Source organism: Triturus cristatus, chromosome 4_1 (assembly GCF_964204655.1).
Source record: "Triturus cristatus chromosome 4_1, aTriCri1.1, whole genome shotgun sequence".
NCBI lineage: Eukaryota > Metazoa > Chordata > Amphibia > Caudata > Salamandridae > Triturus > Triturus cristatus.
This window is the reverse complement of record NC_140585.1, coordinates 316773117-316794930: the sequence shown is the minus strand read 5'-3', so window position 1 is coordinate 316794930 and position 21814 is coordinate 316773117. Positions and strand designations below refer to the sequence as shown.

Genomic DNA, 21814 nt, shown 5'->3' with positions numbered 1-21814 from the left:
GTTGCCCTTTCTCTCTGTGGTGGATGAGGAAGAACACTGTACCCTGCCAAAAAACTAACAGTGTGCCTATTTAAGTAGCAAGTCACACGTGTGTTCAGTGCAATTGAAGAGTATCATTGCCATGGACTGGCCTTTGTCACTTTGATTGTGAGAGGGATTTCTTAATGCTTCTAGTATTTTCTGCTGTACGAGCTGTGTTTTGTGCTGCAGTATGGGTTCACCAGTTTGTATAGTATTTTTGAGTTGTTGTTGGGACATTCTAGTCCTGCTTAGTGCTGTTGGAGGGTTATGGTTATGTTTAGTAAAGTCCAAGAGAAACAAATACTGTCTGTTAAGCCTTTGGTGTTCTGTATGGTTATATGGAAGGATAGTTGTTTAACACTGGGCCTTTCTAAACTCCTAACTGCTTTGGATTAAGTGGGATGCTTTGTGGTAGGTGCTCGGGTGTTGTGTATACTTGACTTTATTGCTGTTTGAGAATGATGCCATCCTAACTGTGTGATCCGAGGTGCTCTACTTAGCTGTACATAGCAGTGTTTTTTTTTATATCTTGGGGTCTGTTTGATTGAAAGTATTTGGCACAGAAATATTTAAGATAGGATCAATAATGTGAAGTCCCTGTACAAGTAGGCAGACTGCACAGTGGCAGCTGAACAATGTATCGATTGTGCAGATGGTGGAAAGAACCTCACAAGCTGATAGTAGGAGAGAGCCCTATGAGAATTGGAGCCACCCAAAAGGTAACGTTTTGAACTTTGTACAACTCTGAGTTCCGTTACTTGATAATGTGAAAAGGCCTTTGTGATAATAATGCTATAGTGAACTATAGTGTGGAGCCTTTCATTTACTACACTGATGGGTTAATTATGTAAAGCATAAAAACCCTTTCATTTGGCAGCAGTTGATTAGGAGTTTTTACGTTGCTCATGTTTTTCACTTCAATTGTAATCCTGCAATCTTTGTCGTTGGATCCCATTTTATGGTCCTGTTGAAACCAAGGATCTAAAATTAATAACATGCAAAGGTTTAGCAGAAATGCTTGACATAAGCCTACAATGATAGATTTTTTTTCTCCACACTATGCTTTTTAACCTTCACTATCATAATAGTAACATTCTTCCCGCATGGAACTAAAGACACATTGTTAATGGCATGTTTTATATGCTGCACAGAACCAAGTTTCCCCTTTAATACTCTGACGATTTTGGCTTCTTTTTACAAATGTAGATGGAGTAGTTGCTTGAAGAAAAATGTAATTATTATTCTACCATTTTATGTATTTTTTATATATATATATATTTTATGAAATTTTACTGTGAATCGGTGGCCAAGGGGTGTTCCATTTAAATGGAGATAAAATAGATGGAAGTGCAAAAAAGAAACAGGCAGTTCTGCATGAGTCATTCATTTATAACAGATAAGCAGATATTTTGGCACTTTTCCAGTACGCTCACCTAATTAACATTAAAGTACTTCTTTGCATGTTTCTCGTGATTCATTTGAATGAGGAAAGATTTGATTTCTAATAAAAGTGCCTTAATATTTCATAGCACTTATGGTCTTACCTTTCCCATTCATTGCCTGTAGGTGCTTCCACTTGGGGCCGAAGGTCCATCTTGCACCCCAACTTCTGAACAGCAGTTGCCCCTACCAGGACCTTCACTAACTCAGGTGCAGCATGCCGTCTCTTTGCTTGTTCTTTATTTCTGCTCTTTTTCTGTCAAATGGCATGATAAAATAATCTCCTGTGCATGATCTTTAGCTTTCATTCTTTGTTTAAATCAAATGTTTGTGATCTGAACCAGTAATAGACTCCCCAGTTAATAGGTAAAAATAGTTTCACAGTTTTCAACACTTCTACTATTGTATGTTTTAATACTTACTGGTATCTATTATCTTTAAAAAGCCACGTTCTGGCAAACGTATTTCAAGTTATTTTTGATATTTTTGTTTTTTGTTTTGACTTAGTGAGACATTAGTAGTACCCTTAAGAACCATGAAGGCAGGGTCATTGATATCTGCATTGTAAGTTAATGGAAGCGCCAGCATATGACTGTTCTTGCAGCACTAAGTTCACACATACCAAAGTGCTAAGAATAAGAGATGACAAAATCACCAGGAAATAACGTTCTGCTTATCCGATGTATTCAGTTCCCTGTCCTCCATCATAATGGAATGTCCAGTCAGGCACCATTGCACAGCATGGATTTCTTATTTCCAGCCCTCCCCATAACTCTGTGGAAGTTGGATTCATTTGCACAGAGTTTGCAGTTTATCCTGATTTATTTTTGATAGGTTTTCTTGCCAGGAAGACCATCCTGCACGTGTGTTCTCAAAGGCATGATGTATAGAGAGTCTTTCATCCCAACTGACTCACTTGAGGCATGTTCCAAGGGGCTTGACATTCCTCCAGCGGCCTTCCATTTGCAGGGCACCTTCCCTCCTTGTTTGGGCACTATGGAGTTAGTGATGTCCGGGAATGTTCTCCTAGTTCTCTTATTGTTTCGGGAAGGAAACTGCTTTTGAGGTGTTGGTCTCCTCACGGCTGTCATTTTAGGCTTAAGTTAGTTTATGAACCAAGTTCTCAGAAGTCTGCCACTTTTAAGTCTTTAGGTTGACTCCCCCACAGGAACGCAACTTTCCAGCCATGTGGGACCAGCTTACCTCTTGGTCTGTAAATCTCTGTCTAACTCTTTTAAGTAATACGAATCCAGACCTAGCGTTCAGCAGGCCTTGTGCTAGTGGCCAGTCCAAATGGACAACTGATAATAATCTCCGTACAGGGAATTTAGAACTCTTGCTTTCCCATCTTACTGAGGAATTGTCTCAGAGGTATATTACCCACTGTGATTTCATTAGTATGGTAACTTCAAACTTTTCATTTTCTAATCTTGTTGACTTTCAGCTAGTGGTGAGGTGGGAGAGCCTCCTAAAGCCAGATGGCAGACCCACACTTACACCCTACGAAACCTGTAGATCTCTGATGCCTCCAATTTAAGTTTGCTAATCACACTCCCTAAGATCTGTAGTGCAAAGAGAACAATAAGACAAGTCTAAGCATTTTTCAATGGTTTGTAAAGATCCTAATTATGGAGGTATTCTTTATGGCACTCTACATAAAACATTGGCTGTTCCACGTTTTCTAGGTATACCCTCTCTAGCACTTTTCCATTAGCAATACATTTAACAACATAGTGATTAAGTTATCATCTGGTATTGCCTCAAATAATGGTGACAAGGTATTTCTGTCCTCCCCCCCCCCCCCCCCCCCCCCCATATGAGCACCCAAATCAGAACTGTTCAATAGCAATAGGGTCCAAAAACCTCAACATATGAAACTAAGCAAATTCAAGCCCTAATGAACTAAAAACTAGAATTGACATAGATACATTAAGTCCAATAGCAGTAACAGGAAGAATCAATCCTAACCTGAAACCAACTCTAATCCAGGAGATAATTGATATTGAGTGTGCACCCACTACAAGGGGGCAAAGTAAGGTAGAGAACGCAGATTCTGTGACCAAACCACTTAGCTGACCTATCCCTTCTAGCTAAATATGACGACAACTTTTTTGAAGGAGCAATATCTACAGAAGCCCAAACAGAGCCTCAATAGGAATATGGGACAGTTTGCTTCACACCATGAATGCTATAGCCAATACCCTCAATTATCATTCAGATAATTTGAATATAGAAGTGGAATTGCGGAATACCCTTGCCCTGTATGTAGCTGGGACCAACTCCAAGTTAGTTAACTTGACAAACTTAGTAGTAAGGGTGCAATCTCATACAGATAACCAAACTATCACTTGCACCTGCGCCCATATCATAGATAAAATTTCAAATCTAACATGCATAGTTGGATCCCTATTAGATGAGGTCAGGCATATGTCAGCGCAGAGCAAAAAGGGGTCCTCAAACATAACAGATCACTATCAGTGCCATGACGTCCAGTGACTAACAGCACAACCACCCAAGCAAGTAAAAACATTAGATGATTAGATGTGACTGGGATAGGGATTGAGGGAGTAAACGCCAATGGACCTCAAATGCATAAAGATCAGCAACAAATAGATAGACGATCCATTAAGAAAGATGAAGGATAAAGTCTCCTTGACAAGGAAATATACCATGTGCTTTATAGGACCTTCTGGAGGTTACCAAAGAGAATGAAGCCACACGATTAAGATCAGCACAAGACGGTGAAGACATTCAAGTAATAAACAATACAGACTTATGCTCCAATTCATAAATAGTAGGGCTAACCAGAAGAGCAAGTATGAGTCAAAGAAAAGTACACAACAGAACAAACAAAATAAAAACAACAACCAATGCAAGTACATCCTACAAACCTAAGGAAAATTACCTGCTCTTCAAATCATCCATAACATCTATGTGTGAGGTGAAAGTAGGGGATAAAGGGCAGACCACAACACTAAGCAGACAAGATGTGCCATTCTTCCCTGAAGATGCTCCCAGTCAGTTTATCACAACTCATTGCGGTGAAGCCCCAACTTGCCATGTGTCTGGACAAAACATCAGACAAGGGTTTCACAAGTATACATTGATTCACAGTTATTCTTGTTGGATAAGGGCAACCAGCCTAACATAACATAACAATGGAATGCGCAGCAATATATTAGATCCTCATCGAAACAAATTGACAAATGTTATGTTACCTTCCACTTCCCAGTCTGGGAAAAATCCAGGGCAAACACAAAAAGATACCTCTGGAAAGGATCGCATATTAGTTTAACTGCTCCACAAAGCAAAACATTACCACCATCTTTTAATCATAACATGAAGAATTCATCAACTAATATGGATAGGTGTCCTGCCCTACCACAAAACTCTTGTTCATTCCCCAGGACGTCTCAAGGGGAACACACAACATACTAAATCGCAGTAACATACTAAAATTACTGACCTCAATCCCAAAGCTCCGCAATCTAACTCCAGATGCTTTAGAATCTGTTTAATTCAAACAGGACCCCTCTATTTCCACGCAAGAAATAACCAGTACTATATGGCATAGTGAGGAGACCGTGACTAAACATCTACAAAACTGTTCGCAATTTAAGAATTGAGGGATTGAAATACGGAAATTCAATGATAGTCATTATCCAACCCTATTGATTCCCAAGCCAGTCACAAATACAAACGCTCAGACAATTCCTATGACAACCGGAAATCGCTAAGGGTTTACTAATGTCCTAAAAGGAGCAATTTGTCCATTATTCAAACTCGCATTATCTTTTGGTATTAAAATCACAGGTTGCACAGGCTCATGCATGTGTGAAGAAATACAGAAAAATCTGATTTTAACTAATTACTGGGCTTGCTTCCGAAAATTCTTACTAAAGGGAAATCTGAAGGGAATGATAGAAGGTTGAACTGTTCGGGCAGTGCGAAAACATTTCTTAATATTTGCTCATGGACATGGCCTCACCAGACTGCTATAAGATCATGACAATGTAACTTTCATACAGAATTTTAAAGTTTTCATGTTTCAAGAAGCATGGAAAATGTGAAATGAGGCCATTATTGATTATCAAGAGTATGCTCATTTTGCAGCCCGCTCATCTTCCTATGGCTGAGCGAAAGGTGGGCTTTCTATCTGTGTCATTGGATCTAGATACCGAGCATCACGAAATTAATTTTCACTTAACTTGGCTATTATGCATCAAAATAGACTCCCAAATGCTGATTATTTTTCGAAATGTATATCTAAGCATAAAAGGTTCAGTCAAGACGACTCTGCTGACTGTTTTATGGGCAATAATTAAAACTCTGACTTGTCAATAACCCGCGACTAGTCTAACATTTTGGTTGATTTTAATATGCATCTGTTTTCCAAGACCCTTTCAGATAAATCAAGTAGAGCCTCAATTCAAATTTGCTGTTCCAGACTACAAAAATACGATGTTATGTTGCTACAGGAGGACTTTCAGCATAACACCGTAAGTGTACCAACATTTAAGAATTCATGGCAACATTCTACCATTGATTACACTATTATCTTAAAGGAATTGGCCTCTGGATTCATGGGGTATCCAGTTGTCTCTAGAGTGGAAAGTGATCATAACCCTCAAACTATGATACTGTCCCTATGAGTCGACTATCAACCAAAGTCAAGAATCCTCAAATCTGGGCCAACTGCTTATAATTTAAGTAGGGTGACATGGCACTCATCAAAACAAACTGAGATCATGGCCTTTTTATAACTTACAAGAGAATCAACACTTTTTTGAGGGCCGATATGGGAAATCCATGGTGGAAATCTGGCTCTTTTTTTGTTCCTGGTTAATAGACAAGGCCAGCTAAAACCAGATGGTAGACTCACAGGCTATATCTCCAAAAGAAGGCACTTAACAAAGCATCAAGGGCTATTTACAAACAAACAAACTATGCTTTTAAGTTCTTTCAATGGGGTTCATTAAAACGCTTGAGAAGAGTATATAAAAATATTTGGAAGGCAAAAGGGGCGCATTGACTAAGTTGCATTACGAATGCAAAACCTACAACTTAAAAGCATTCTGGGAACTATTAACAATCTTGACTATAGCAACAGGAGAGCAAATAGAGCCAATATTTCTGAATCTGATTGGGCATCCTTCATCTCAAAACTGTACGGGGCTTCTCAAGTCAATGATACAGAACTCTACACCGAACCGTGTTTGTCCTCCCATTTAACCAGCACAAGCAGCGGGTATAAAGGAATAGATTATTCTCATGAAAAACGACCTTTAGTAATAGTTATTACAAAAGGAAACGGTAACAGCAGCTATAAGTAGGATCAGGTCAAATGGAGCGCCAGACCCAAACTGGATTCCCAGTGCCGTTTTCAAAGCTAGAATAGATCTGTGGTCAGAAATCCTAACCCCACTGTTCAAAGACGTCATAACATCTAAATTGATCCCGGAATCTTGACAAAGAAGTAAAATACAGCCAATCTACAAAGGTGGCAAAATGTTTTCTACATGTCTACTTAAGGACTTGGAAGAGTGGGCTACGATAAGAAATATCATACCAATTTTCCAAACTGGTTTCCGTAGGGGACAGTCAACAATTACGAATCTACTGTCACTCACACTGATGGTGGAGAGAGCAAGATGCAAAAATCAATAATTACACATTTGTTTTGTAGATTTGAAAGCTGCCTTTGACTCTGTTCCCCACAACTTGCTCTGCTCAAAGTTATCAGCATGGGGTATACTTAAACAGCAATTAGATATGATCATATTGTTATACTCAAATACGTAGGTCCAGGTAAAATTGAGGGATGGCAACCACACCACTCGCACCCATGTCTTTTTAATCTTTTCATGGCCGATTTACCACTCTATTTGCAAAATGCCATTGTTCACTCCCCTAACTTTGCAGGTTACAACATAAAATACTTGCAGTATGCCGATGACACTATATTGCTAAGCCACACTGCTATAGGTCTACTGAGATTGATAGTCATTCAAGAATTTATTTTTTAGCTAATGATTTGTAAATGAATATAAAAAACAAAAATTATGACAATAGGATTGCTAAATTTGATGAGTTTTAAAAATTAAAGGGTTAGCAATTGAATCAGTAAAATGTTTGTATATAGGAATCACGTTTGATGAAAGTGTCTTTTAAATATAATTGCACCAACTTAAAGGCTAAAGCCACCGCACTTCATTTGCTTTTAAAACACTGCGAGATAAGCTTTTTTGTCCTGCTCATGAGCATTTACTTAAGGTAATAAAGGCAAAGTTGATCCCCTCCTCCTAAGCTTATGGGTCAAATCTTTCAGGGTAAGGCTCTAAAACCCTCGACAGCCTATAAATAAAAGTGTTTAAATCTATTTTTAGAATCCCGAGAAATGCCGGGCAAGCTAATGTCAGACTGGAATTTGGCCTGACAACCCAAACCGTAGTGAGGCAAACTGCTTTTTTTAAATGTTGCAAGTCTGTGCTGGCATGAAGTAACAAAATATGATTGTGCAAGTGTTTGGAGATCTTATTTAACTGAGTCCCAGACTTTTGAGCATTTGGATAGAAATAAAATTGATTTTAAACCGATTAATCAACAATTTTTTATCCTTCCTATTAGAAAAGGAAGAGATCCTAATTTTGTTTTTTTCTTCAAAGCATGCTTGGTCGGTCATCAACTAGTATAACAAAATTGAGCCCCAACCATACTTAAGCTCCTACTTAAAACTACATATAAGGGACAAACTTCTCACGCTAAGATTTTGCCGTTATCCAACAAAGGATGGAACTCCAAGATGGTTACAAAATTGATCAACATATAGTTGTAGACTGTGTGGTTTTCATGATGAAACGTTGCTACATATTATATCTATTTGCCCCTGACAGGAGAAGCAAACATTGCTAAAATCCATCTTTAAGGAAAATGGGGTGACAACTTGTCGCCAAGCGATTATATCTTGCCATTCTGGAAATTCCATTCGCCTAACAATGAAAATGTTCCTAGCTATCGTAACGGAAAGGTTCAATTCTATTAAGGACTCGGAGGCGAGGATTATGCCTTCTTTCTCCACTTTATTCATACAGCAGCAAAGAAAGAACAACAAAGACTACGTTTCCCATGAACCATAGAGAAAAAAAGTAGTCAACAACACTGTGTCAACAACCAATCAAAAGAGACGAAAAGTGTCCAATCAGACCCTCTCCAGTTACTGATAGTCCCTTGTTAGTGTCCAGATCTCCTCTTTCGGAGCGCGAAGACAGCCCAGTACTCCACTTCAGGAGTCCTGTTTGTGGGTATCCGAACCTGCAACAAACAAGGCAGTATTACCAAGGGGAAAACACAATCCTAGGTAGCAATCCAGCAAAGCAAACCAACGGAAAGGTAGTTAGAACATATCATCAAGCACTACTTCCTTCGGCATAAACATGAAGGAAAGAATTTACTTACTGCAATCCGGGGAGGGATCTCCTCTGAGAACACAGGACGGGATAATCCTCGCCTCCGAGTCCTTAATAGAATTGAAACTTTCCGTTACGATAGCTAGGAAAATTTTCATTCTATGTCAGGACTGGAGGCGAGGATTATGCTGGTTTAAAGCTTGCCCACAACCAGTTGAACCATATTGAGAATTGGCTTGAAGTAAAACCTCTTGAAGGTGGAATCCGAGGACCTGTCTGCCGCATTGAGGATATCCTCCAAGCGGGCACCCAGACCAAACGCCTTCGAGGCCATAGCTCCTCTCGCGGAATGCGCCCCAAAATGCCGGAGGCTAATACCCGCCTCCTGCATCACCCAACGCACCCAAAGCGCGATGGTGGGGGAGGAAACAGCCTTAAAGGGTTTCCGGAGCGCAATGAGCAGCTGACGCTCTCCCGGAGGACGATACTCCTCCGTCATCTCCTCGTAGGCCTTGAGGCAACGGACCACACAGAGCTTTGGAGAATCCGCGAAGGCCGGGTAAGAGACAACTCTTGTATTGCACTTTGTCCGGCGAGAAAGGGTAAACGCCACCCCATCCGGAGTGAACATTCGACCCGAGATATCGAGTGCGTGCACATCCGACGACACTCTACGGCAAGAGATCATCTACCCCGGAAATCTTCCACGCCATGAGCCACAGCGAGTTCGCTGACACTAGAGGATGAGGATTGCCGTACGGATCCTTGAGGAGATCCGGAAACCGGGGGAGTAGGATTGGAAAATCCCAGGAAAGTTCCAGAAGAACTGGAAACCACACTTGAGACCTCCACAGAGGTGGGATGAGCACTAAATCTGCCCGCTGCCTGCGGACTTGAGCCGTTGTCCGGGTAATCATAGCAAACGGAGGGAACGCATAGCCCCGATCCACGCTCCAGTCTTGGAGAAACGCATCCGTGGCCGCTGCCCGAGGGTCGGGCTTCCAGCTGAAAAATCTCAGAAGCTGGTGGTCCAGGCGAGATGCAAATAGATCCACCGTGAACGGACCCCAAAGCTGGCTGAGGGAGGCAAACACCAAATGATCCAACTTCCAGAGGCTGGAGTCGCGGAAGTGACATGATTGATAATCGGCCTCCACGTTGTCCCGGCCCGGAAGATACTCCGCTGTGACCGATACCTGACTGTCCAGGCAATACTGCCAGAAGCTCGCCGCCAGATCGGAGAGAGCTTTCGACTTGGTGCCTCCGAGGTGGTTGATATACCGGACAGCCGACACGTTGTCCATTTTCAAAAGTACGCAAGACTGTACTGAGTCTCTGGTCCAACATTTCACTGCAAACGAGCCGGCCAGAAGCTCGAGACAGTTTATATGTAATTTTTGTTCTGCGGGAGACCACAAGCCTCCCATGGAAAGATCCCCGCAGCAGGCGCCCCAACCAAGCCTGCTGGCGTCTGATTCGATGATCAAATCCGGGACGGAACCGAAGATTGCTCTGCCGTTCCACGTCTCCATGTGTGTTAACCACCACTGGATTTCGCTCCGAGCCTCGTCGGATAGACTGATCTTGTGGGAGTACGAATACCCTTTCCGCAGGAAGTACGCCTTGAGACGCTGTAGGGCCCTGTAGTGGAGCGGACCCGGAAAAATCGCCTGGATAGAGGCAGACAGAAGACCTACAACCCGGGCCAGCTGGCGCAGTGAGACGCGCTGTTGAGCTAAAACGCGACGCAACTCGTGGCGGATCTTCGCAAGTTTCCTGGACGGCAGGCTTAGAGTAGAGACCCTGGAGTCGATGACGAACCCCAAGAAGGTAACGGACTGAGCCGGCTGGAGAAGGGACTTCTTCCCATTGATCACAAACCTGAGGTCCTGGAGCAAGGACACTGTCATCTGTAGATGGTCGGCTAAAAGATTGGGGCAGGCCGCCATCAGGAGGAGATCGTCTAAATTGACGATCAGCCTGACCCCACGAACTCTCAGGAATTCCACCACTGGTTTGAGCACCTTTGTGAAGCACCAGGGTGCGGAAGACAGCCCGAAAGGGAGGGACGTGAACTCGTAAACCCGGTGACGCCACTCGAATTGAAGGAAACGGCGGTGAGGCCGAAAGATAGGAATCACCAGATAAGCGTCCTTCAAGTCCAAACGTACCATCCAGTCGTGAGGACGAAGAACATCCCGCAAGAGGTGAATACCCTCCATTTTGAAATGGCGGTAAACCAACCACTCGTTGAACTCGCTGAGGTTTATGACCGGACGCTTGCCTCCATCGGACTTGTCCACTAAAAAGAGATTGCTGATGAAACCCCTCGGGTGGAGTGTCGCGAGAGAGATAGCGCCCTTGCGAAGCAAGGAATTTACCTCCTCGTCCACCAGGAGTGCGTCGTGAATTGAAAATTGCATAGGGCGCGGGGGAGCCCTTTGAACAGGATTTCCGCAATATTCTATGTGAAACCCCCTTATCGTCTGAAGGACCCATGCATCGCGAGTGAGGGATGACCATGCCCCGTAACAGCTTGCCAGGCGTCCCCCTATGCTTTGTGGGGGAAAAAAGGGTAACACTCACCAGAGTTTGCGTTAGATGCTCCTCCCCTGTGACCTCTGCCTTTGCCACGGCGTCCTCTTGTGGGGTAGAAATTTCCAAATTTCGATTGGTCCTGATATTGACCGGAGCCTCTCTGATTGACTTGATGATTTTGTCGACCGGTCGAGCGGCCCCTACCTCGACCGGCCCCTCGAAAAACCCGAGGGAGCACTTTTTTAATGGTGGACTGCGCCCTGTCCGATGACGTAAAGGTGTTTACAAACTTGCCCAGTTCCTTGATGAAGGGCTCTCCAAAAAGGCCCCCTTGGGCAACCGCCCCTGCTTTGGAATCCGCCAGGTCACCCAGTTTTGGGTCAATTTTAATTAGAAGGGATCTCCGCCGCTCGGTGGAGAGGGCACAGTTGGCGTTGCCTAGAAAGACCACTACCCGCTGAGCCCAGCCTGAAAGAGTTTCGGGAGAAATCATCGACCCCAAAGCCTTCGCTTCTTCCGCCATATCAATAATTTTCGTGGCGGGCCCCAGGGCGTACAAGAGCTTATCTTGGCACGCCCGCCACGACCTATCGATGCCCTTTTTGGGGTCTCGAATAAATTTCTGCAGGAATGTTAGCATTCTCGGGTCAATATCCGGGGTCAGGGCTACTGTGCCGTCCAGAGAAGGGCGAGGACACTCCGCTCTGAGACAGTTGCGGGCCTCCTTTTCGAGCGGGCGCCGGATATGCTCTGCGACGTAAGTCGCAACCTTGTCCGCTGGAACCCAGTCTGAGGATCGAGGATGGACAATGTCATTAGGGTCCAACATGTCAGGTGTAGGAGGTGGCTGTAAGTCAGAAGGCGCCAAAGGGACCTGTGAGGGTCGGGTCGGAAGCCAAGACCTAGACGGGCTGGCATCCGGATCCCCTGAAGGACCTGGAAGTGCAGGGGAGGGAGAGAGGTTAGGAGCTAGCGAGTCGCCAGTGCCTCCCATAGGATGGCTATCAATAAAGGCCTGTTTGAGCCGCTCAAAAGCATCCACATCCACCCCCGGGGCACAGGGGCGTTTAGGAGGGGGAGGACCCGAGAGGTCCCCCCCCCCCTCCTAAACGCCCCTAACGAAGATAGAGAGTTTTTACGTTCAAGGCGTAAAAATGCCCGCTCAATTTTTTGCGTCAGCCTGTCCTCCAAAGGAGAAATGGCCTGGTCCACTGCCCTATTAATAGAAGTATCCACTGCTTCATAGAAAGCATCGCCCCATAGCATATCCGCCAGAGGATCCTCCTCTTCATCCTGATAATCCCCGTAAAAATCCATTACAGGTGGAAGGGCAAGAAGACTTTTGCGCTGCACTCGCAATGACGTTTTTACAACTGGGTGTCAGTTTAAGATTTCACACGTGGTAGAACCACAATTCTGTGCAGGGTGACTAGCCCTGAGGGGACCCAAAGAGGCTGGCAGAAACCAAGTTAAATTTATGCAGAGTTATCTGGGCTGGAAAATGTCCCCAAAGCAAGCCTAACGGCAAGAATACAACCTCCAGGGAGGCGTCAGCACAATCGTGCAAATACAAGACTCGAATCCCCTTTATAGAAACATCACCGGGGTACGAGCGTTAGGTATGCAAATTAGGCCCGTGAGCGAAGAAACAAGCTCGCGGGCCGGTACAGACCGAAGAACTCGGTGTCTCTCTCAGCCCAGGCTCCAGTGGCAGTCGAACGCGCGCGCGTCTCTGGAAACTGATCAAAAACCAGAGACGCGCCGTGTTCAAACACCGCCTCTCGCGCCCCCAGGCGGCGGGAGGACCAGAGCGCGCCAGCACCACCGCGTAGGAGCGAGAGACGACTCTCGGTCCCGCGGTGAGAAAGGAACCGTAAAAATTGACAGAAAAAACCCCCTCAACTCTCGAACAGGGAAAAAAGAAAAGAAAGCAGAGTCCACAACCAGCAACGCGTCAGACCGACGATAGGCTCTGCTACCAGTCAATAAAATATAAGAAACCTTGCCACAAGACAATAGATCCAATCAATAAGCCCTGATAGAGCAGAATATAGCATAAAAAAAGACACAAAGCAGTCATAAAAGGACATGACATAAAGCCCCCCAAACAGTAGAAACCCTGAGGGGACTTAACCGGCTGCGCAGCAGCGAAGAAAGAGGAGATCTGGACACTAACAAGGGAGTATCAGTAACTGGAGAGGCTCTGATTGGACACTTTTCGTCTCTTTTGATTGGTTTTTGACAGTGTTGTTGACTACTTTTTTTCCCTATGGTTCATGGGAAACGTAGTCTTTGTTGTTCTTTCTGTGCTGCTGTATGAATAAAGTGGAGAAAGAAGGCATAATCCTCGCCTCCAGTCCTGACATAGAATTCAATTTGTAAAGTTTATCCTTGTAGCAGAAATAATGTTAAATTTGATTAAAAAATGTTCTGAAGTACCTATTAAACTGTTGACAGGGAACCCACCTAAAATTTTGCAACATAATTTCTATGTATCCACGGAGTAAAGTAATTTATCTTTAAGAAATAGTTAATTTCTGGAGAAGTAAGCACTGAGTCACCTTATAGATCCTTACATTTTATACTTGTTGCAGTAAAATTGTTTTGAGTGTTATACCTTATGAAAGCTTTGAGGCACTTTACTGATTAATTTTGAAAAGTAACTGTTTATGAAATAGGACTCTCTCAAATGTAGTTCAGTTTGAAGAAGAAGCACAATGGCACTTCAAATATAGAATAACTGCAATTTAAATGTAGTGTCTGTTCGGACGTTTTCATCAGTTTATAGAGAAGCCTGGTTGGACAAAGAAATGGAAGCCTAAGATTACAATCTGCAAGTAGCAAAACGAAATGTGATTAGTGAAGTGTTTGTGATATCAATGATTCAGTACGGCATGTCATCCCTAAATCACCTCGATATTTGTAATATAATTGTTCTGAATTTGATGTTCGGTTAAATTAGGTCTGCCATTATAATCACTTTTAAACATTTGAGGAAAAAAAATGCATTTTATATGTTCCTTGATTTGTAATGATTTTTATTAATCATACAATAAAGCTTTCGTTCATTCACCAATATAGGCATCATCTTGGCACACTGATGTCTGAATTTTTTTCCATGCTAGTCAAGCGCTCAGCGTAAAGAGGGCTACCCTCTGTCACTTTTTGACAGAATTTTACGACATTTTGTCAACCCCTTTTTGCTGTGTTAGTATTTTTTATATATACCAAAAAATTGCCAATGCTGCTAAGCTTAATAAAGCTAATTATTTAGGCTCCTCACCTATGAGCAAAACTATAAGTGGGTTGGACTCACGTTGTTAGATTCAATCTTTCATTTTATTTTTGTATTCAATTATTATAAATGTCTTTGGTCATTTATTTACCAAATTTTGACGTTTCACAAAAATCATATACAATACAAATAAACAAATTTTGTACATTGAAACATCCCCCTCATACTACTCATACACACTATCACTACTATTCTCCATCAATCATTCTCATACATACCATCATACACACTGAACTTATTTTATCAACAAATACAACAATATTTTATCAAAACAAATTTTTCACAGTGCCATAGGTCTTGTTATATAGTCATAAGTATATCTTTCATAAATTTGCAATTTTAATTTTTCTCTCTTCTGGCACAAAATATAGGGTCTACGCGTTTCAAACTCCTAACAAACATGGAGTTCTCATCAGGACCATCCACTCTTTCTTTATGGTAACTGAATTACCCTTTGCAGTAGGACCGCGGCGCTGAACCGCTGTTTTTTTAATTGTTCTCTCTCTGGCTAAAGTCGTTTTTCACTCGCGATGTAGGGAGGATAAATGAATCGACACGCCTCAGTTCGTGTCGTGGCACACTTTGGCAGGCTTAGCTCGCAAACCGTATCGGATGGTCCTGATGAGAACTCCATGATTGTTAGGAGTTTGAAACGCGTAGACCCTATATTTTGTGCCAGAAGAGAGAAAAATTAAAATTGCAAATTTATGAAAGATATACTTGTGTATATAACAAGACCTATGGCACTGTGAAAAATTTGTTTTGATAAAATATTGTTGTATTTGTTGATAAAATAAGCTCAGTGTGTATGATGGTATGTATGAGAATGATTGATGGAGAATAGTAGTGATAGTGTGTATGAGTAGTATGAGGGGGATGTTTTAATGTACAAAATTAGTTTATTTGTATTGTATATGACTTTTGTGAAACGTCAAAATTTGGTAAATAAATGACCAAAGAAATGTATAATAATTGAATACAAAAATAAAATGAAAGATTGAATCTAACAACGTGAGTCCAACCCACTTATAGTTTTGCTCATAGGTGAGGATCCTAAATAATTAGCTTTATTAAGCTTAGCAGCATTGGCAATTTTTTGGTATATAGATATGGCAGTGGTTTGGCCTTGCTGCTTGGTGGTGTCATATAGTGTTAGGATTTTTGTCTGGTCTACGAAGACTCCTGGCTTCAAGCTCCACGTGGCACCTGTCACCTCGCCATTTCGGTCACGGACCTGCATCTTGTCTGCCTGTGATGCCAGGAGTGCTCCGACTACCGGGCCAAGGTTCTAAAGGCTTTGAAAGATGCTTGCGTCCCAGCAGTCCACAGTCCCATTTGAGAGGAAGGTCCAGGCACTCCTCCAGGAGTCCCAGGTCCTCTTCGTCACCCTCCTAGTCCTTGGGGCATTTCGATAAGAGGCTCAAGAAACATAAGAAGCCGAAGCTTGCTTTGACTTCTCCCAGAGTCTCAGGGTTCTAAACCTTGTTCTTCATACCCTATGCCTGGGTCGGTATCATGCCTCCCTGATTTTCCAGGGGCTGAAGCGACCCCCATCCAAATATGAGAATTTTGAGGCCATGCACCTCATTTGTTGGCAGCCTGACCTCACCAGCCTGCCCAAAAACTCTTACCCTAACAATTCCCTTGCAACCCAAAATCCCATACCCAGACCAAACCCTTAAATAACTCTTTCTACCCAAAACCCCATAACTATCCTGCAATTACCCTTGCCATCCTAAAACTCATACCCACCATAAACACTAAAATTACCCTTGCCACCCAAAAACCCATACTCGCCCTAAACCCTAAAATTATCCATGCCAGCCAAAAACCCCTACCAACCCTAAACCCCAAAATTACCCTTGCCACTTAATCATTGGATAGAACTCCACCGACTGAAAAACAGTTTGCAGGTTCTGCTCGATTTCCCTCTCTATCTGATGCTGTCTTGATATTTGATCCTGTCTCAGAGCTGTCCTCTATTGCACGAGTTGGGGCCTGGGCAGTAGTCATCCACTGAGACTCCAGCTCTGACTGTCTAAAATCTTCCTTCCGACATACTTTGTCCCACATAGAAGGCAGAAGTATACTTATAAAACAATCGGTGAGTGTGTGCGTCAATGAGATCTGCCCAAGTGGAAAAGTAAAAAAGCACTTAGCTTCTTGATGCTGTGATCTGAGGAACTTCGCTAAAGAACTTCTCCAAAAACACAAAAAGAAACAAAGTATCATTTTAACTTGCCACATACACAATACCACAGAATACTTAATGACAGAAGGGATTGGCTCACTCCAGCCACTATTTATTTATTTTGGCACCTCTCAGGAAATGTTTGCGGTAATAACAGGGAAATCAATAGTAAAAAGATGCCCATAACAGATATCCACTCACTACCTGGTGTTCTAGTGGATTAGGGCCATTCTGTTTTCCCCTGGGGAGATGAGACGCGATCGCACTCCCTGCCCCAGGGGAAATCCAACATCCTCAAAAAAGAATTGTCCTCTTCCCACACCCCCTATCTGTCATACAGGCCTGCCCCCACAAGATTTGGCTGCCATTTTTTCCTCCTGGGGAGAACAACCAATCAATCAATAAACTCCCCCCGCCTTCAGTAACAAATCTTTGCTAAGCCCACTGGGGGGAGGCGCACATACTAGAAGGGCTGACCCCCTAGAGATATGTGCTCCATTTACTTTCACAGTCCCCTCCCCCCCAACCCCTTGAATGAGTCAGTCCCCTACAAATGAAGAAAATCTGTTGTAGCGTAGTGGTTCCTGCTCATGGGTTGGGGTACACCCTTGATCAGGAATTTTTTGAGAAAGGCATTGTTGGAAGGAGGGTAAGAGCACTCACCTGCTTCTTCCTCGCTGCTGTGCTGGGGTGTGGTGACATCATAGATGGGCGAGCGAAGGGGTGGGAGCTAAAGCGGAAGGGATTCGGCTTCAGGCTCACCATTAGGAATACAATAAAAGAATCCTCTAGATGCATGCAATTGACTATGCTTTCCACCCCAAACCATCAGACATCAGTTTATTAAATAATAGAAAAACAGACCCAGCCCTCTTCCAAGACCATCAAGGGGCTACTGGGATACGAGAAGAAAATCAAGTAACATTTTACATTAATAAAGCAAACTATTGAAAACTACAACTGTAGGTGCACTGCTGCTATACTAACAAAGCAAACTACCACAACAAACAATGAGAGCTAGGCCAAGCTCGATAGAAAGAAAAACATAAAAACAAAGATATAAAGATGCTTTTACTAGCAAGGTACTAGCTTCCTTAGCTATGCGTTAGATGAAGCATAGGCCAGACACAGTTGAGAAAGTAAGTTTGCTTGAGACCCTCCGTTTCTAAATCAGATATCCTAGTGGCAATCTTGGATATATCATTCTGTCGGTCATATCTTTTTAGGAAGAAGTCGAGAGGATTTTAAGCAACCAACACATACAGAGATTACTAACCCAACACATGTTTGACATTAATAGCCATTTTACAATTGTAATCATCCCCTCTCCCTCATGTCAATTTTTTATTTTTCACCTAAATACCACCGCCTTCATTTGCTTCCTACTTCCTTGTATCAGCAAAGAAGATTCCTAAGAAGTAGTTTGGCCTGAAATTGGGATAAGTCTGCAGGTCCTCTTTCATAGACCGTACACGGTCTTACTTGGTTGACTTTTAAGCTCATTGATATTGCTTATCGGTACTGAAAAGATGGGCAGAAAATAGTTCTCTCATGCCCCTCTGTTTACCACTGATTCCTTTGATGAAATGTTATTGTTGATGTGAATGTGCCATTATGTATAGTGGGCAGAGATGTAACAAGGGCACATGCATCTGTTTTTCATATCCATATTTGTGACAGTAATTTTTGCTTATTATTAGTCTTATATATTATAGTCTAATGCCTTCAGATTAAATTTCTGTGTCGGAGTTTTTAACTAAACACTAAAGCATGGTTTTGACTCCACTGCTACATGCAAACAGTTTGATGTGTTACATTAGTGGTACCGCTGGCTTTCCCAGCATCGTCTCCAATGGACACACTTTTATTTCATTTGCCAGTGCGTTTGAAGGCTCATGAGAAAAGTCCCACAGTAATATGTCATGATGTAGAAAAGTAGTACAAACAAAATAAATTAAAGTGGGTAATACACTGGAGGGTTGAGAGGGGGGGGTCTGTAGAATGAAAAAAAGATCAATCTCAAAGTAAAAGCAGATCACCTGAATTATTTGGGCTCTTCCTAAATGAAATGCCTGCTTCGCCTGTTGTTGTCCCGCTGCTTTAGGGAAACTGCCTCCTTGTTCCTGAACCCTGGTGGGACTGGAGTCCCAGGGCTAACGCACACCAGCACGGGCATCACCTCTGTGGCGCCCAACATTCTACCAGGGGACTGCTAGTCCCAGGGTGCACTGCTTCCACCATAGGTGCCGCTACTGAGGGGGAGGCACTGAGCTTACATCACGCATAAAGCGCTCTCTTCACCCCCCACCCTCCTCCCCCACGGCGCGGCACGTGTGCCTGCTGCGCCAGGACCAAGGGCGGACCCATCCTTGCCCATCATTGACAGGAAGAGGCAGGGCAGGGCCACCCCTCTTTTGCTTGTGGCCTGATAGCGGTACTGATGCTGGGACTGTCCTGAATTCATTGGAATAAAATAAAAGGAACTGTATGTACTCACTGACCCTTATTGAGATTGTAAAAACCTTGACGGATTCGTCGTTCTGGACTTTTTGATCCTAAGTGTTTTTGTGCATTGTTATATCCTGTTTAGTGATTGTATGCTAAATTACATTTGGAGGCTAAGTGAGGTCTTGGCATAGCGTTGGAAGGACTAGTAGTCTGGTTGTATAACCCAGGAACATGGGGAAAAGAAAGACACTGGAAGGAAGCGGGGAAGGGGGTGAGGGTGGAGGGATTGGAACAAGTCGATGCAATAGGGGGGAAAAAGGCCTGGAAGCTTCAAAAACATGCAGGTTGTAACTGTGTAATAGATCGTATTGATACCCTATTTAGTGAGTGTGAGGGTATATTAGTCTGTGCCTGCTGCACAATCCACCTTCGTTAACCCCCCTCCCCCTCCCCCCCCAGGCTAATCTAACCCTCTAATCTCGCTGTTCCTGCTATGTTTTGTAAAAGAAAAAACAAAAGACCGGCCACTAACAATGATGAGGGAGAATGTGATGCAACGGGAGCCTCCCACCCAATTATCAGTCCAATTAAGTCTAATATTGAACATATAGACCCTACAATCATTTGTACGAACAGGTTTCTACCTTTGTTAGATCAAGTTAATGATGTTAAAGAAGGGGGTGCAAGGTCCCAGATTGCTCAGACACCGCAGACATCAGTTACATCAAATGAAAAGATGTAGTGTTAGGAACTTACATAGAATGCCAGGACATGATCCATCTAGTCACCAAGCTAAGACAGGAAGTAGGGTCTATGAGAAGTTTGATAGAGGATCTAACCTCTATGGTTAAACTCCTATCATCTGATTTATCTCGAAGAGGGAGTGCAAATGTAAAGGAAAGTAGCCACCTAGTGCGTCCACAGGGTGCCAATCTTGTAACCTCAATGGCTGCATCTGTTCTATCTACCAAAGGCATTAACGCTATTTCCAGCAGCCTACCACCTCCCCCTGGAAAGGCTAGGACACACAAAATTAAGACACCAACGCCTAAGCACCAACTACACTCCATAGCAAGCAATTCCAACAACCCTTATAGGGAGGCGTTAGTGAAGGACCAGACATCGTACAGTAGAAATACACTTTCTCACATCGAACACCCACTGTGTGGTTTCCTGTTCAGGCATCCAGACCAGCACATATCTAACTTGCCTAGTACCCATAGAATTTTCATGGTGAATGTACCCAAGCTCGACGCAAATAAAGGTATAGAGAATGCAGATTCCCTGACAGTTATTCACTGGATACGGCATGTTAGGGGATGCCGATCAGTGATAAGGGAAGACATAGTAAAGGCTCGGAGGCGTACCTCATTAGTTCACCAGCAAGACTGTATCGAGCTTACCCTGACCAGGGCAGATTTAGCAGAAAACCTCTTTGCTCTGGAGTTTCGAACCACCGCACCAGGACTGTCATCTATCCAGTTTAGACGATCCCCTCCGAGTAGTAAGATTGCCCATGTTTCAAGGCATAGGCTAACCATCCAGCAGGGAGGTTCCACTTTGGAAATCAATGATTGACTGAGAAGAGTATCGCCCCAAAAGCAACAAGGATACGCAACAGCCAGCCCCATTACTAGGGGTAGCCCCCGAGTCCCAAGCAGTCTATTGCTGGGTTGGCTCAATCCCCAAAGATTACTTCTGTTCTACATATTGATGGTGTGTTGAAGGAGGGCAGTCCACCTCCCGTTATATATAGCAAGCTACAGTCACCATGTACAATACTGTCCTGGAACATCGCAGGATTGAGCACGAAGATGGGCTCTCCCGAGTGGTACGCTTTCATAGAGGGATACGACATCTGTCTCTTCCAAGAAACCTGGGCAGAGGTTCCCCTCTTTTGTACAGGTTATTTAAATCAATATATTCCAGAGGTGCAAAGGGGAGGCCATCAGGGGGCTTGACAATATGGGTGCGAGAGGATTTAGGTCTTAATATACAGGTGCTTTCAACTCAGAGTCATAATAATCGGGCGGTTAGATTGGCCATGGGCACACAATGGAACGTAGACATTTATAATGTCTACGTGAGATGTACTAGAGGGAAGAAGTCTGAGGTTTTTCCGGCTCTCGACGATCTTCTTGATCTATATCTGGAAGTACCTAATGTCCTAGTCGCAGGTGACTTTAACATGACGTTTGAGCCCCTTACAAATGAGGAGGGTCACTTTATAGAAGAGGAAGACACTAAGTGGGGCATCCCAAAGCTGGAGCTTGATCCTATAAAAAAGTGGACTGATGTGCCCATCCAAGTTAATTCTATTTGTATGGAAAAGGGATTTCAGGCTGTAAATGGACGTGCACCATGCGACAGATTTGGGGCGAACACCTTTAACAACGGGTATAGTGCAAGTACAATAGATTATGAATTAATTAGTTTGACACTATGGCACGCCCTTAGAGATATGATCGTTAGAGA

The 21814-nt window shown here is 43.3% G+C and overlaps 1 protein-coding gene across 10 annotated transcripts in view; it reads left to right on the top strand.

Moving 5' to 3' along the window:
• WNK1 (WNK lysine deficient protein kinase 1) overlaps positions 1 to 21814 on the top strand; it is a 1135119-nt gene that overhangs the window by 905215 nt on the left and 208090 nt on the right. For 7 of the 10 annotated variants that reach the window (XM_085652260.1, XM_085652255.1, XM_085652259.1 and 4 more), the window contains one exon: positions 1588 to 1671. The exons of the other annotated variants lie outside the window; for them this stretch is intronic. In XM_085652260.1, coding sequence (XP_085508386.1) covers positions 1588 to 1671 — 84 coding nt within the window. The remainder of the gene's footprint in view (positions 1 to 1587; positions 1672 to 21814) is intronic. 10 annotated transcript variants of the gene reach the window in all.